At 40.9% G+C, this 15,425-nt stretch overlaps 1 protein-coding gene across 1 annotated transcript in view; it reads left to right on the top strand.

Annotated features, from left to right (window-relative positions):
* Nucleotides 1–15,425, top strand: part of NALCN (sodium leak channel, non-selective) — a 284,191-nt gene that overhangs the window by 230,591 nt on the left and 38,175 nt on the right. The window contains exons 18-21 of the mRNA XM_084841809.1: nucleotides 4,539–4,612; nucleotides 7,717–7,818; nucleotides 8,224–8,293; nucleotides 13,869–13,960. Coding sequence (XP_084697935.1) covers nucleotides 4,539–4,612; nucleotides 7,717–7,818; nucleotides 8,224–8,293; nucleotides 13,869–13,960 — 338 coding nt within the window. The remainder of the gene's footprint in view (nucleotides 1–4,538; nucleotides 4,613–7,716; nucleotides 7,819–8,223; nucleotides 8,294–13,868; nucleotides 13,961–15,425) is intronic.

Genomic DNA, 15,425 nt, shown 5'->3' on the forward strand with positions numbered 1-15,425 from the left:
GCCACCACCCGCTCAATCACCTTGCCCAAAAATGGCAGATTTTTGCCATTTGAACTTGGAACTTGAGGATCCAAGGAGGGCTTCTTTAAGAGCGGTCTTATCACTGCCTCCTTGAGGGCTGATGGCATCACTCCCTCCTCAAGGGAGGCGTTCACCACCGCCTTGATCCCCTCACCCAGTCTCTCTCTGCAGCTCATAATGAGCCAAGATGGGCAAGGATCAAGTAAGCAGGTGGTCGGCCTTACAGATGAAAGCACCTTGTTCACTTCATCAGGAGGAAGAAGCTGGAACCGATCCCACAAAACCGGTTTGCCACAGGCCGCCTCTTGCTCACTAACTGTATCCACAGTGTGCAGAGTAACACACCTAATCTGATCAATTTTATCTGCAAAGTGCCTTGCCAAAGCCTCACAGGAGGCCTTAGAATGCTCCAGTGGTTCCGGAGCCACAGGACTGACCAGGCTCCGGACCACTTGGAACAGCCTCCTGGGGCAGCACTCTGCAGACGCGATGGAGGCAGCATAATATTCCTTTTTTGCTGCCTTCACCACCACGTGATAGGCTGAAGATATAGCTCTAGCCCATGTCTGATCGTCTTTGGAGCGAGACTTCCGCCACCGGCGCTCTAGCTGTCTCACCTCCTGTTTCAGAGCTCGTAACCGCGGATTGAACCATGGTGCAGTCCGAGCCCTGTTCAGGGGGAGAGGGCGTTTCAGAGCCACCCGATCTAATGCCCCAGTAATTGCGGCATTCCAGCCACTCACCAGGGTCTCGACCGAGTGGCCGTTGGCATGCCCCAGAGAATCCCCAAGCGCGTTCAGGAATCCATTTGGATCCATAAGACCAAATTGTATATAACAATACAACCACAATAAAACCTAGCAGCAGTGCAGGAGTTTAAAATACAGATTTAAAACAGCAAAGATAAAAATTTAGAAAGCTAAAATGCTAAAATGCCTGGGAAAATAAAAAGGTCTTCACCTGGCGTCGAAAGGAATACAATGTAGGTGCCAGGCGAACCTCACTAGGGAGCTCATTCCAGAGCCGGGGTGCCACAGCAGAAAAAGCCCTCCTCCTATTAGCCACCCGCCTCACTTCCTTTTGCAGGGGCTCACGGAGAAGGGCCGCTGATGATGATCTTAAGGTCCGGGCAGGTACATATGGGAGGAGGCGATCCTTCAGGTAACCTGGCCCCAAGCCGTTAAGGGCTTTGAATGTTGACACCAGCACTTTGAATCGGGCCCGGAAATGGACTGGCAGCCAGTGCAGCTGGAAAAGTACTGGCATAATATGAGCTCGCAGGCCAGTCCCTGTTAACAATCTTGCTGCCCTATTTTGGACCAGCTGAAGTTTCCGGACCGTTTTCAAAAGCAGCCCCACGTATACCGCATTGCAGTAATCCAGACGAGAAGTTATCAGAGCATGGATAACTGTAGCTAGGCTATCTCTGTCCAGATAAGGGCGTAGTTGGTATACCAGCCTAAGCTGATAAAAAGTGCTCCGTGCCACTGAGTTCACCTGTGCCTCAAGTGACCGTTCTGGATCCAAGAGCACCCCCAAACTACGAACCTGATCCTTTAGGGGGAGTGCAACCCCCTCCAGAACAGGTTGAATATCACCTAGCCGGGCAGACGAACCACCCACTAACAGTACCTCCGTCTTGTCTGGATTGAGTTTCAGTTTATTAGCCCTCATCCAGTCCATTACCGTGCCCAGGCACTGGTTCAGAACAGTCACTGCCTCACCTGGTTTTGATGTAAAAGATGTGAATAAAAAATAATAAATAATGTGAATGATAATGAAAAATTAATTCCCCATTATAAATAGCTGGAGTGATATTCAGACTGAGACTCAAAATCCAAATGCAATTTCTAGAACACCTTTATTTGAATAGAATGCAGTTTAATCCAATCACACTTTCTACATTTACTCAGATCGTTACTCATGCTGGAGCAACAGAATCTGGTGGCCAGGCAGATCGTATACCCAGAAGCAGGAGATATGCTGCATGCAGCTCCTTCTTTTGGTGTTCCGGTCTTTCTCAGAGTTCTGTTAATTTGGGGGTATCTTAAATCCTTTTTTCCCCCTAAGCTTTTGCCTTTGTAGGATGTGGAAAAATACACCTGTTGACTAGTGTCTTGGTTGTATATTAACTAGATTTTTTGGAAATGTTGCTGTTTGAGGATAAAGAGCATCACCTTTTCTTTAGAAGCCCTCACTTGCTGGCAACGTTCTTGAATTATATGACCTTTGCTTCAGGTTTTGGGTTAATCTTTGGAAGTCCTTTTGTCCAGAGTTTTCCCCCAAACTCAGCTAGTTACATCCATCTTGTTGTTTGTTTTTCTGGTTAGCTTTGCACATACACATACCTTGTTTTTTTCTAATTCTTCTCTCTTTAATACTGTACATTTCTTCTGGTAACTTTTTTTCATTCAAACTTCAGGAACCTTTTTACTTAAACGGGGGCCCATTTATGTAACAACCCACCCACCCCCAACAACAACACACATGAATCATGGACACTTTTAAAATTTGGGTTTTGAATTTTAAGTTTTTGACTTCCTTATTTTTATATTTTGTGGGTTTTGACATGAATGTTGAGTGATGACTTAATACCAAATGTTTGCTTGGTTACTCTTTCATTTCAGAACTTCTGACCTAGATGTGACTTTGATCTTGCATTAAACACAGGTTTATGCGCCAGTCTTACCTTCTCATGTCATTCAGAGATGACTGAGAAATCTTACTAATGGTAAAATTCTGAAAGCCAAACTGCATATTATGCTGAAAGATCCATGACTGTTCTCCTGTTGGGTTTTTAAATAGTGAAATGCAGCCCTAGGAGGCTGCTAATATCCCTGCAGCGGGGGGGGGGGGGGATGTGAAAGGGTGTTTAACACTTTTCCTTTGTGCTGTTTGCTTGATCGCACACCCCTCTGTCCAGACTGTAGTTTGTCCTGCAGAAGGAAAGTATAGGTTCTTGTATTACACCATGATATATACAACTGGAGAGGATGGGGGAGGAATGTTGATTGGGAAAATAGAGCAGATGGGAAGTCTTCACTCAGACCAAAACTCACTCTAGATAGATAGATAGATAGATAGATTCATTCCCAGATGGTGAATAATTATACTCACCCTCTGAAACAGATGATAATAGCACATATTTAGGTGGGCAAGTACATGAGAGAGGGCCCTTTCTGCAGTGGCCCCCTACTTCTGGAATGTGTTGCCAATGTGTCTGCAACATCATTGCAAACTTACAGGAAAGCCCTGAAGACTTACTTATTTACTATCACCTTCCCCTGATTATGTTTTTATGTTTTTATTTTTTTAGTTCATTGCTATACTGCCCAATAGCTGGGGCTTTGGGCAGTTCACAACAACTCACAAGAAAATGTGTCAAAAAATATGTCAAAATGTTTGACTGGACTGTTCTGGTTTATAGTTGCAATTGTATGTAGTCACAATTATGTTGTAGGTTTTTAGTACTGTCTAGATGAGATGTTTTACTGCTGGTGTTTGTTGTTTTTATGATTTTTTGCTGCTTTATTACTTTAGTGTTTTTTATTATATGGGATTTTATTGATGTAAGCCACCTTGGGAGGGCTTCTGCCTTGAAAGGTGCCCTAGAAATATTTTTAAATAAATAAAAATATCAGGTATAAGAAGTAAAAAACACATTACAGGGACTAAACTAATAAAACACAAAAATACAAAAATATTTTAAAATACTTTAAAGGATTTTAAAAGCCTTGGAGAACAAGGAAGTCTTAGCTAGTGCCAAAAAGATAGCAGTGTGGGTTGTTGTCAAATGTGGTGGCTTACCATTCATATAACAGATGCATTTTTGTCATTCCTTTCTGCTGAAACCATCTGCCTTCCTTAAAGCAATTTTATAATCCTGGTAGCTTCAGCAGATTTTCTGTCATAATCAGATTTTTTTTAGAGCAGCTATATTCTGTGGCCATAGAATTAGGTTTAGTGCATGACAAAATACAAATGGAAGGGATCTAACATCACAAAATACATATAACCTTACAACTACTGATCTAAGGTAGAATTAAACTTTCTTATGTGGACATACATGTGCTCAAGTGCATCTTGTCACATTAAGAAATGTGCTATATTTTCAGAGCATGCATATAAACTTGGTGGCGTCTTTCTTTAAAAGTAAGTTGCCAAATTTATCCACCCCAAACAATCCAAGTCTCCAAATTAAGCCACCCCAAACAATCCAAGTCTCCAAATTAAGCCACCCCAAACAATCCAAGTAATCTACGGGTAGCTATGGGTAATCACAGTAGGCTATTTTTTTCCCACGAGTATCACCCTAACACGGCTGCTCCAGATTTATAAGGAAGGCCTCCATGGGAGGTGCACATTCCAAATAAGTAAAGATACCTGGTTCACCATAACAGGACTTCTGTGTTCACATTTAGTTTTTACAATTTAACTTCACACTGTTAGTAGGTGAGTAGTCTGGCCCCCAAGAGGATGTACAACTATGTAAAGCTATTTTTCCTTTTGTTTCACAGCTCCGCAAATCTGTTTTCAGCATTAGGGCAAGAAATCTTCTGGAAAAGGAAACTGCAATCAATAAAATTCTTAGGTAATAACTCTGGATATTCCATTTTCATTTAATTTACAAGTAGGTTTCTGCTGCTGAATAATGAAACATTTTGCCTAGTCCCATATTCTCTCTCTCTCTCTCTCTCTCTCTCTCTCTCTCTCCATAAAGCAACTAAAAGCTTGATGTTTTCTAAAGCTTTCAACCAGTTAAAACGCTTCTAGATATGGACAGACATCCCAGTTTGTCTAATTTGAAATGGATCAATTTAGATTGGATGAATTTAATGGTTGTTCGATTTGAAATGGACATTCAAATGAATCTAAATTAAAAATGGGTCAATTCCACATTAGCAAGAACCCTCAGTCCCATTGCACCACTGATTGTGTCACCAGAAATGCATTGAGGCCTCCCCGTCACTGTCACTCCAGACATGAGCTCTCTCTGCCATTGCCCTCCCCCAAACATAAGGCACAGGGTTATTAGAGAAGGTGTGCAGGAATCATAAGACCCCTGATTGAGGCTTGGTCACTGCCATGAGCATGTGCAGGCCAGGGATGCTGGGGAGCTGGAAAACTACATCTCCCATGTTCCCTAAAACACCTGGAAGCTGCTGCCCATGCTTGTGTGGCAGCATTCATACCTCAACATTTATGTTTTAGGAAAGGATGGGTGGGGAAAGCTCACAGATAAGGGCAGCAGGGGTAAAAGGGATTAATTTAAAGCTCTCTTCGTGGTTCTAAAAGTGGGTAGGGTCTACATGTGATGAGGGAGAGTGGGGACAAGCATGCAAGCTCCACCCCCTCTGTCACCATTCTTGTTGCCCTCCATGTGTAAAGGGAGACTCTCTGGAGGGACAAGCCTCCTCTGTCCTCTGACTCCTCTGAGGCTCTCCACATGATTTAGAACTCTGATTATTACATGGAGGGCCTCCACAGAGAGGTCAGAAGCTAGAGGTCCAAGTGACAAATCCAGCCTACGTATCTTACAGCTGGCCACAGTGTTCAGGCCTGATGCATGAGATAAGTGAAGAAGGTGATTGCTGTACCAATGGGATTTGCTGACAGTCCACTTTATGAGATGCTAGGGAGATCTTGTCCCAATACCCTCATTCCAGTCCACAAAGTGGCCCTTCTATAAAACTAGGTGATCAGAAACCTTCATTCTAAGAGCTTCATGCATTCTACATTTGTAACCTCACACTCGTTCTAAGCTACTCATCATGGACTGGACCATGGCAAGGTATGGAGGTCTTCTATAATTGTCATCCAGACTGCCTGTCCCATCCATCATGCTGTAGCCAAACCAGGTGTGCAGCAGTACACTAAGTCACAGCACAGCAACCCTTCAAGCCCTTCCACTTCTCTCCATGGGTCATCTAGTGGCTCTTCCTCCCTCCCCTGTAAGAAAGTATGCAAGTCCAAGAACAAAAATGAGGAGGGCTGGATCATAACCCAAATGTTTAAATACTTTCTTGTGAATTTCAAAGACTGCTGAAAAAAGTATGCTCACAAGAAAGCCAACTTCATCATAGGTGTGTAATGATTTCTAACTTTGAGAGGTAAGAAATAAAGTGTTTTTTTCATTTATTTGTCACTGTAGACAAACCACAATGTACTTCCTTCTCTAGACAACATTCCTCTGATGTTTTTACTCTGCTTGATTTGAATAGCATATCACATGCACAAGTTATGTTTTCAGTTGGTATAACCAGCTAAATGCATTAGATGCACCTTTCTGAAAGTGGTGCTTCTAATGAAATATATTATTGCCTTGCCAGAAATATAAATTCAGTTTTGGCAGTCTGTTGGTATTTCAAACTGCTGCTCTTAAAAATATTATTTGAAATGGAATGACCTTTTCCACTTGTCAGAATATTAACAGGCAAAGCATAATGTACCTTTGAAAATATTTAGCATATTGACTTACAGCCAGATTGTTTCATTGTTTCAAATATCTAGAGATTCTATTTGGGTAATCCAGTGCATTGTTAAATGTATCACAATGCCATCCTATATGTGTCTACTTGAAAATAAGTCTCATGGATTTAAATAGAGTGTACTTTCAGGTAAGTGGGCATAGGACTACAACTTTTAAGTTCTGTGACATCACAATTCTTCTAACGTATTAAATGCATTAAATACTTCAAAAGTATTTTCTACTTACAAAGTTATTTAGAGAGGAAAAAACTCAAGTAAAAGTATTTGCTGACAGAAAATAATTCTTAGAAAATTAAAGGCACAATCCCATGCATGTTTAGACAGAAAAGAGTCCTACAACTCCCAGCGTTCCCCAGCTAGCATACATAGGATTGCACCTGAAATGTATGAGCAAAAGCTACCTTCAGAATATTTCATTTTTCCATGCACAAATTGACATTGAAGAAAAACAATCTAATTTGTTTGTTTCCATGACATCCAAGTAGGGATGTGTGAATCAGCAAAATTTGAGCTCGCCGAAGTTCTCCAAATTCCGTCTCGAAGCTCATTCCAACTCGAGGCCGTATCAGGTTGTGAGCTTTGTTTTTTTCTTTTCACATGAAAATCCATGCGTATTTCCGTTCATATTTTTCCAAATGTACGCATCAATTGTTTGCATTTTTGAAATGTATTCATGCTGGGTTTTTTGGTCCATGAATCGCAATGCAAGCTTGGAAATGTACAGACTTTTACTGCAGATTGTGTCTGAGTCAGTGTTCGGTCCAGAAGGTATGAACTGGTAAACTCCTGATATAAACAAGCTGAAACAAATTTCTCATATATCCCTACATCCAATCCCTCAATTTAAAAGATTAGGAAAAAGTGATTTACATGGGAGGCGATAAGGATCAGATTCCATGGAGATCTTCTTCCTTCCCCATCCAGCTATTACTTAAACTGGGATGCTGGTGTTTTCCCTAATAGCCACAACTCTTCTCTCATTGCCCTGACTGGAGCAAGACAAACTTGTATGCCAAAGTCATAGGCTTGAGGAGGACAGGGGTGGATGGATGGCTAGACACTGGCCTCTTCTGAGTGCATACATGGCCAAGAAGAGCACCCATAAGGCTATGGATTGTGTCCTGCATTTTAAAAACAACTCCTTGAATTGTCTGGTTGTCCATTAGATTTTCTTATTACCTACTGTAATGCTACTCATTTTCCTAGGGCATGCACTCGTCAGCGCATGTTGAGTGGATCCTTCGAGGGGCAGCCTGCAAAAGAAAGGTCGATTCTTAGCGTCCAGCATCATATACGCCAAGAGCGCAGGTAAATACAGTTACAGCAAAATCCTCTAAGAAAATCTTGCCATGTGCATCAAACACTTGTAGACTGTGTATCAAATATCTATAAATTAGAACCGAGTTGCACGAAGAACCACTCTGTACATTTTTATGGCAACAATGAAGTGCACTGTGAATGAGAAAGCAGAGAAAGGCTTTTATATTTCAAATGTTATTTATTTCCATGCCATCCAAGCCATTATTTTAAAAGATCAGAAAAAGTGGTTTATATAGTAGGTTAGACTAGGCTGAAGACTATAAAAGTTTTTGATGTAAACTTAAGCAAAACTGATTACTAAGCTCTCTGTATTGCTGCACTGTATGCTGTCATCATGTATCAATCAACACTTGATTTCAGTATCTATCACCCAAATGAATGTGATTGTTGCAGGTCGCTAAGGCATGGTTCCAACAGTCAACGAATCAGCAGAGGAAAATCTCTTGAAACCTTAACTCAAGATGTAAGTCTATATAGATATTATGGTTTGAGTAATATCTGAATGAAATTAAGAACTGATGAATTTTAAAGTGTTATGATATCCAAGACTAATAGTAAATACTGCAATAATGATTATATAACATTATAAAATTGGTTTTCATTTCATACATTCATTTGTGAACTGATCTTTTTAAATGGAATCTCCAGCCAAGTACAAAAAGAGTGCTAGTATTAAATTCAGGGGTAAAAGAAAACATATGGAAAAATACAGATGTGATCAGTTTAACTGAAAACAGTAAGGCAGGGAGTGACAATTATTCAGCTACAAGAAAGCAAAACCTCTTTTACAGTGCAATCCTATCCCTGTTGAGTTCAATGGGCCGTTGGCAAGGGATGGGTTGCACCTCACAAAGGCTGGGAAGAATATGTTTGGCCACAGCATGAAGAACTTCATCAGGAGGGCTTTAAACTGAATCCTTCGGGGAAGGGAGATGTAAAGTTGGGGGTAACAATGGACGAAGGCTCATGCACCACAATGGAGAGAACAGCTCTAATAGCGCCCAATAATAGTCTTCAGACACATGTAGGAAGAAAGCCAGACTATGAAGCCCATGGTCTTCGATGTCTATATACTAATGCCCAGAGTATGGGAAACAAACAGAACGAACTCAAACTCTTAATACAAGAGGGAAATTATGACTTGATAGGTATAACTGAGACTTGGTGGGATGACTCTCATGACTGGAATACAGCAATTGAAGGATATAACTTGTTCAAAAAGAACAGGAGGAACAGAAAGGGAGGTGGGGTTGCACTGTACATGAAAAATATCTCTGCACAGAAATACAGGAGCATGAGCTTGATAGCTCCATCGAGAGCATCTGGATCAAAATAAATGGAGCAAAGAATAAAAGGAATCTGGTGGTCGGAGTCTACTACTGGCCACCCAATCAAGGAGAAGATGAGGATGAAACTTTTGAAAAGCAAATAGCCAATGTTTCAAGGAAGCATGATGTAGTAGTAATGCGGGACTTCAATTTCCCCAATATTTGTTGGGAGACAAATTCTGCAAAACATGCCCCCCACGGAAATTCCTGACTTGTGTGGCAGATAACTTCCTCCTACAGAAATTAGAGGAAGGAACTAGAGGATTGGGTATCCTTGACTTGATCCTAACCCACAGGGATGACTTAGTGGATAAAGTAGCAATTACAGGAACTCTGGGGGAAAGTGACCATGTTATACTTGAGTTCTTGGTTCTAAGGGAAGCAAATGCCGAGTGTAGTCAAACGCGTACCCTGGATTTTAGGAAAGTTGATTTTAATAAACTCGGAACAATGATCAGTAAGGTCCCATCGCAAGAGACTCTAACAAGAAAAGGAGTCCAAGATGGGTGGGAGCTTTTAAAAAAGGAAATTCTCAATGCACAATTACAAACAATTCCAACAAGAAGAAAAGGTGGAAGACAACAGAAGGAGCCAATGTGGCTTCACAAAAAGCTTAGAGATGACCTGAAAACAAAAAAGCACACATATAGGAAGTGGAAAGAAGGCCAAGCAACAAAGGAAGAGTACAGGCAGGTAGCACAGAATTGCAGGGATGGCATCAGGAAGGCTAAAGCTGAGAATGAGCTGAGGTTAGCGAGGGATGCTAAAAGCAACAAAAAGGCTTTCTTCAGCTACGTGCATAGTAAAAGACAGAGGAAAGAAATGGTGGTTCAGCTAATAAATAGGGATGGCAAAATGATAACAGAGGACAAAGAAAAAGCAGAGGTGCTCAATTCTTACTTTGGCTCAGTTGTCTCCCAAAAGAGGGTCTATGACCCCCCTGGCAAAGGCAAAGTACAGGCTGAAGGAGCAGGATTGCAGCTTGAGATCGATAGGCATATAGTCAAGGAACACCTAATTACTTTGAATGAGTTCAAATCTCCAGGGCCAGATGAACTGCATCCTAGAGTAATAAAGGAACTGGCAGAAGAACTCTCAGAACCACTGTCTATTCTCTTTGAGAAATCATGGAGGACGGGGGAAGTGCCAGATGACTGGAGGAGGGCTAATGTTGTCCCTATCTTCAAAAAGGGTAAAAAGGAGGAACCTGGGAACTACAGACCAGTCAGTTTGACATCAATCCCTGGGAAACTGCTGGAGCAGATTATAAAGCAATCCATCTGTAAGCACCTTGAAAACAATGCAGTGATTACTCAAAGCCAACATGGATTTGTCAAGAACAAATCCTGCCAGACAAATCTGATCTCATTTTTTGATCAAGTAACCTCCCTTGTGGACTGTGGGAATGCTGTGGATGTAATATACCTCGACGTCAGCAAAGCTTTCGACAAAGTGCCCCATGATATCCTGATGAGCAAACTAGCAATGGATCCACAGTTGGCTACAGAATCAGACTCAAAGAGTGCTTCTCAATGGGATCTTCTCAAACTGGGGAGAGGTAATGAGTGGGGTACCGCAGGGCTCAGTCCTGGGCCCAGTGGTCTTCAACATTTGTATTAATGACTTGGAGGAGGAGGTGCAGAGAATGCTGATCAAATGTGCAGATGACACAAAATTCGGCGGGTTAGCTAATACTTTGGAAGACATAAACAAAATTCAAAGTGATCTTGATAGACTGGAGCACTGGGCAGAAAACAACAGAATGACATTTAATAGGGATAAATGCCAAGTTCTGCACCTAGGAAAAAGAAACCAAATGCACAGTTACAAGATGCGGGAAATGTGGCTCAGCAACACTACAAGCGAGAAGGATCTTGGAATTGTTGTAGAACACAGGCTGAATATGAGCCAACAATGTGATGTGGCTGCAGAAAAGGCAAATGGTATTTTGGGCTGCATTCATAGAAGCATCGCTTCCAAATCCCGGGAAGTACTAGTTCCCCTCTACTCAGCACTGGTTAGGCCTCATCTGGAGTACTGTGTCCAGTTCTGGGCACCACATTTTAAGAAGGATGCAGACAAACTGGAGAGGGTTCAGAGGAGGGCAACAAAGATGATCAGGGGACTGGAAACAAAGCCCTATGAAGAGAGACTGAAAGAACTGGGCATGTTTAGCCTGGAGAAGAGAAGACTGAGGGGAGTTATGATAGCGCTCTTCAAGCACTTGAAAGGTTGTCACAGAGAGGAAGGCCAGGATCTCTTCTCGATCATCCCAGAGTGCAGGACACGGAATAATGGGCTCAAGTTACAGGAAGCCAGATTCCGGCTGAACATCAGGAAAAAGTTCCTGACTGTGAGAGCAATACGACTATGGAACCAATTACCTAGGGAGGTGGTGGGCTCTCCCACACTGGAGGCGTTCAAGACGAGGCTGGACAGCCATCTGTCAGGGATGCTCTGACCTGGATTCCTACATTGAGCAGGGGGTTGGACTCGATGGCCTTGTAGGCCACTTCCAACCCTACTATTCTACAATTCTATGATTCTATGACTTACTCCCAGCAACATTTGCACAGGATTTCAGTCTTAGTGAGAGGCCTGAAAGGAAAAGGTGATTGTCACAAAGGGTGTCCCTTCCATCAGGGGGCCATGTCACTTCCCCTGTTCCCCCCTAGAAGGAAGGATGTGACAGTATAAGTACAACAACTCTAGTCTTCATTAATCCTTGTTACAACACAGAATAATTGAAGTTAGTAGTTGCAGGAGGAGGTGGAATGCCCCCAGAGAAGGGTCCCTTTTTAGGGTCCGAGGTAAGTAGCTGCAGGATAAAGTGGAATGCCCCCAGAGTAACACTGGTAAGTAGATGTAAAACCAGGATGAATGCTTATGGAGCAATATGGTTAAGTATTGGTAGAATTAGAAGGAATGCCCACTGACCAGGTAAGTAGCTGCAGGATGAGGGTGGATGCCAACACTGCAACACAGGTAAGTAGCCACAGGATCAGAATACTTGCCCACATAGCAGTACAAGTTGTAGGCAAGTAATGGTGGGGTCAGGATGATCTGGTACTGAGCTCGCTGTAGAGGTGGGAAAGGCTTTGCTTGTCCTCTTGGTCTTGTACTTTTCTGTCTGTTGCTGCCTGTACTAGAAGGTTTCTTTCACCATTCCTAGGAGCAAGTCTTCTGATTTAACTCCTTTACTTTCTAATAAGGATACTGGCCCCTTTTCCTTCCTGCCATCCCTTTTTGTACCTTCTGGTCTTTGTTCCTTGCCTGATATTCTTTGCTCCTGCTTTGTCTTTTTTCCTCTCCTGTGCTTCCAGCATTCAGACTTTTATCCTGTGCTTCTGTCCTGCCTCTTCCTTCTTCCTCATAGTCTTTGAGCCATTTAAGAGCACTTGTCCAGATTCCCTCTTCTGTTTACCCAGCTCTACTTGTGATTGGCCACTGTTGCTGGGTAACCTAGGAAACTTGAGAGATTGTATGGTGACCTCTAATGGCTCCTCACAGGGATATATATCTTTATATTTTTGATGGAGCTGATAATCACCTGGTGAGCATCAATTTAGGGTTCTCCAGGAAGACTGTAGCAATTATCTTGTATTTATCGATTGGCTTCTGTGAATCCAGTGTAGTTTCCTGGGACTTCTCCCAGCATGTAAAATAAGCTAAACTAGTACTTTGCTAAGATCAAACAAACTTCAGATAAGTAAACTTCATATAATTATACTTATGAAGATGTACTATTTTTCAAGTTTTCTAAAGCAGCCATAATTTTAAAAGAAAGAAACTTTATTATGAGATATTTTCATATAATTAATGCTTTTTCACAAAGCCTCTCTTATTTCCTTTCATTTGTTACATTTCTATACTGCCCAATAGCCAAAGCTCTCTGGATGGTTTACAAAGATTAAAACCCTAAAATACAATATAATAAAGTAGTATAAAACTATTTGCATACAAAAATATAAAACCATTTTGAACCATCAACAATAAAAATACCAGGACCTATTAAAAATTTATTGTATACTGTCAAATGTCTGGGAATAAAGGAAAGTCTTAATCTGACATGGGAAAGATGACAATGTTGGTGTCAGGTGAACCTCACTGTGGGGAAAACATTCCAAATTCGAGGGGCCACCACCAAGAAGGTCCTCTCCCATGTTGACATCCTCTGAATCTCCCTTGGAGGAGGCACTTGGAAGCATAACAGTAAATAAATAATGTATGATTTCATTTTGTTGAGGTTAACCTTTTGGTTCAAAGATGTAAGGAATAGTTAGCAATAAACGTTTTAGTTTTTCTGTATATATATCACATAATACTTTGCGGTTGAGTAGAACAAGTGATATTAACCAGTTGTACAATCTAGCCAATGATAAACACTTTAAAAGTCCCACTCATATCAGTGGTACAAATGTAGGCATAATTTGCCTACATGTAAAACTCATGTAAAATCAGTGGGATGTAAAGGTGATTAATTTTGGATGGATCATGACCTTAGCTAATATATATAATGGTGGAGTAACAAGGTGGCAATAACTGAATGTAATTACTAATCAAGTTATGAATTTTCTCACAACCTGAAGAAAACCCTTTCCTCATATTACTTGGTTAAAAAAATGTTCCATGTAATTGCATACATTGTCTTGCTTTGATATTATACTGAAAAACAGAACCAATTTTATAAAATGTTTGTTCTCCTTCCAGCATTCTAACACAGTGAGGTACAGAAATGCACAGAGGGAAGACAGCGAGATAAAAATGATACAAGAAAAGAAAGAACAAGCAGAAATGAAAAGGTATTTACAATTTCAATTTCTATGGCTTTCTTACATTGAATATGTTCAGTAGGGCTGTGCTCCGGTTGAACAAATTTAATCAGTTAATCAGATGAGTTTTAGTTGGCTAGCCAGTTAACGTATTGATTAAAGTTGCATAAGGTGTATATGGGTAAAAAAAAAACACACACACAAACAAACCCATTTTGGGGGGTTAACCATCCCAAGACAGTTCTCAATATATTAAAAGGTAAAATTTCACTATAACAAATTACAGTCTATAAAACCAAAATCTAAAAATAAATTGGACAGAGTCCACAACAACTCATGCTATGATAAATATGTTAGTCTTTAAGGTGCCACAAGACTATTATTTAATCTAAAAATATAATAACAATATTATATCAGCAGCAATTGAGCAATATCAGCAGAATAAAAACGTATAAATGTAAACAACAAAAACAAGAATGAACAAAGAAAAAAACAGCAACAATTAAATATAGTGGCCTAAATTCAACGTACCATTCGGGAAAGAAGTTGCTGTGCTCTCTGTTCCCATTGTGCTAACAGTTGCTCAGGCGCTAGCGGGCCACTTCATAAACCTAAGAACTGTAACTGGTTGTGCAATAGTTGTCCAAATGGAACTTTAGTTGGATTCTCCCATTCCGCATACTTGCTGCCCAATTAATCAGGGGTATCTTTTAGTCAATTAAGAAAAAAATAATTAAAAAATTAAAAATAATAAGTTAATCCAACTGATTAGTCAGGTAAATGTTGTAGCTCTAATCTGTACTGATGGATGGAGCAGAGCTGTGCTACTCCATTTGCATCGTTTTTGTACTTGGGAATGGATTCACAAAAGCAAAACACGAGAGTACGGTGTCTATTACATTGGGAGCTCACATATATAAATTGTAGCTTTTCTTTTCAAATATGAGCAGATGCTGAACAGAAAATGGATTTCACTTGCATGTTCATAAGCAACTCTGTATGTGCGTATTTCTTATTCAAGAATATTTTTTGAATATAAAAAAATTTCATCTGAAGTGGCAAGAAATATTTATTTGTATTTTGCCCTTCTCTTCAGGAACTTGGGGACTGGGGCAGGTGGGCTTTATACTCTCAACAATCCTGTGAAGCATTCTGCTACTTGTCTCTAGAAGAGATGTGCCTGAGGGGGTAATCAACAACAGTCCAACCTCAATAGTTTTCATTGTTCTTTTATTCCAAGCCAATTTAACTTATATTATGTATGTGTGAGCAAGGAAGTGTCCAGGATTTAACCACCTAGGTTCAAATGTCTTCACATAATATGAGCTAGGAATTTAGAAGGAAGCTCAAGAACACCACTAGACAGGTATGGCCTCTGACAACACTGAGTCTTTAGAGCTCTCCTGAAGGGATGAAAACTTGCCCTGAAATTGGGTGCAGAACTTACACTCTGGTTCTTGCAGGTTCACATTCTGGTTCTTCAAGGTAGGTCTGC

This window comes from Heloderma suspectum, chromosome 3 (assembly GCF_057233095.1).
Source record: "Heloderma suspectum isolate Gila_16-S chromosome 3, 16-S_ref, whole genome shotgun sequence".
NCBI lineage: Eukaryota > Metazoa > Chordata > Lepidosauria > Squamata > Helodermatidae > Heloderma > Heloderma suspectum.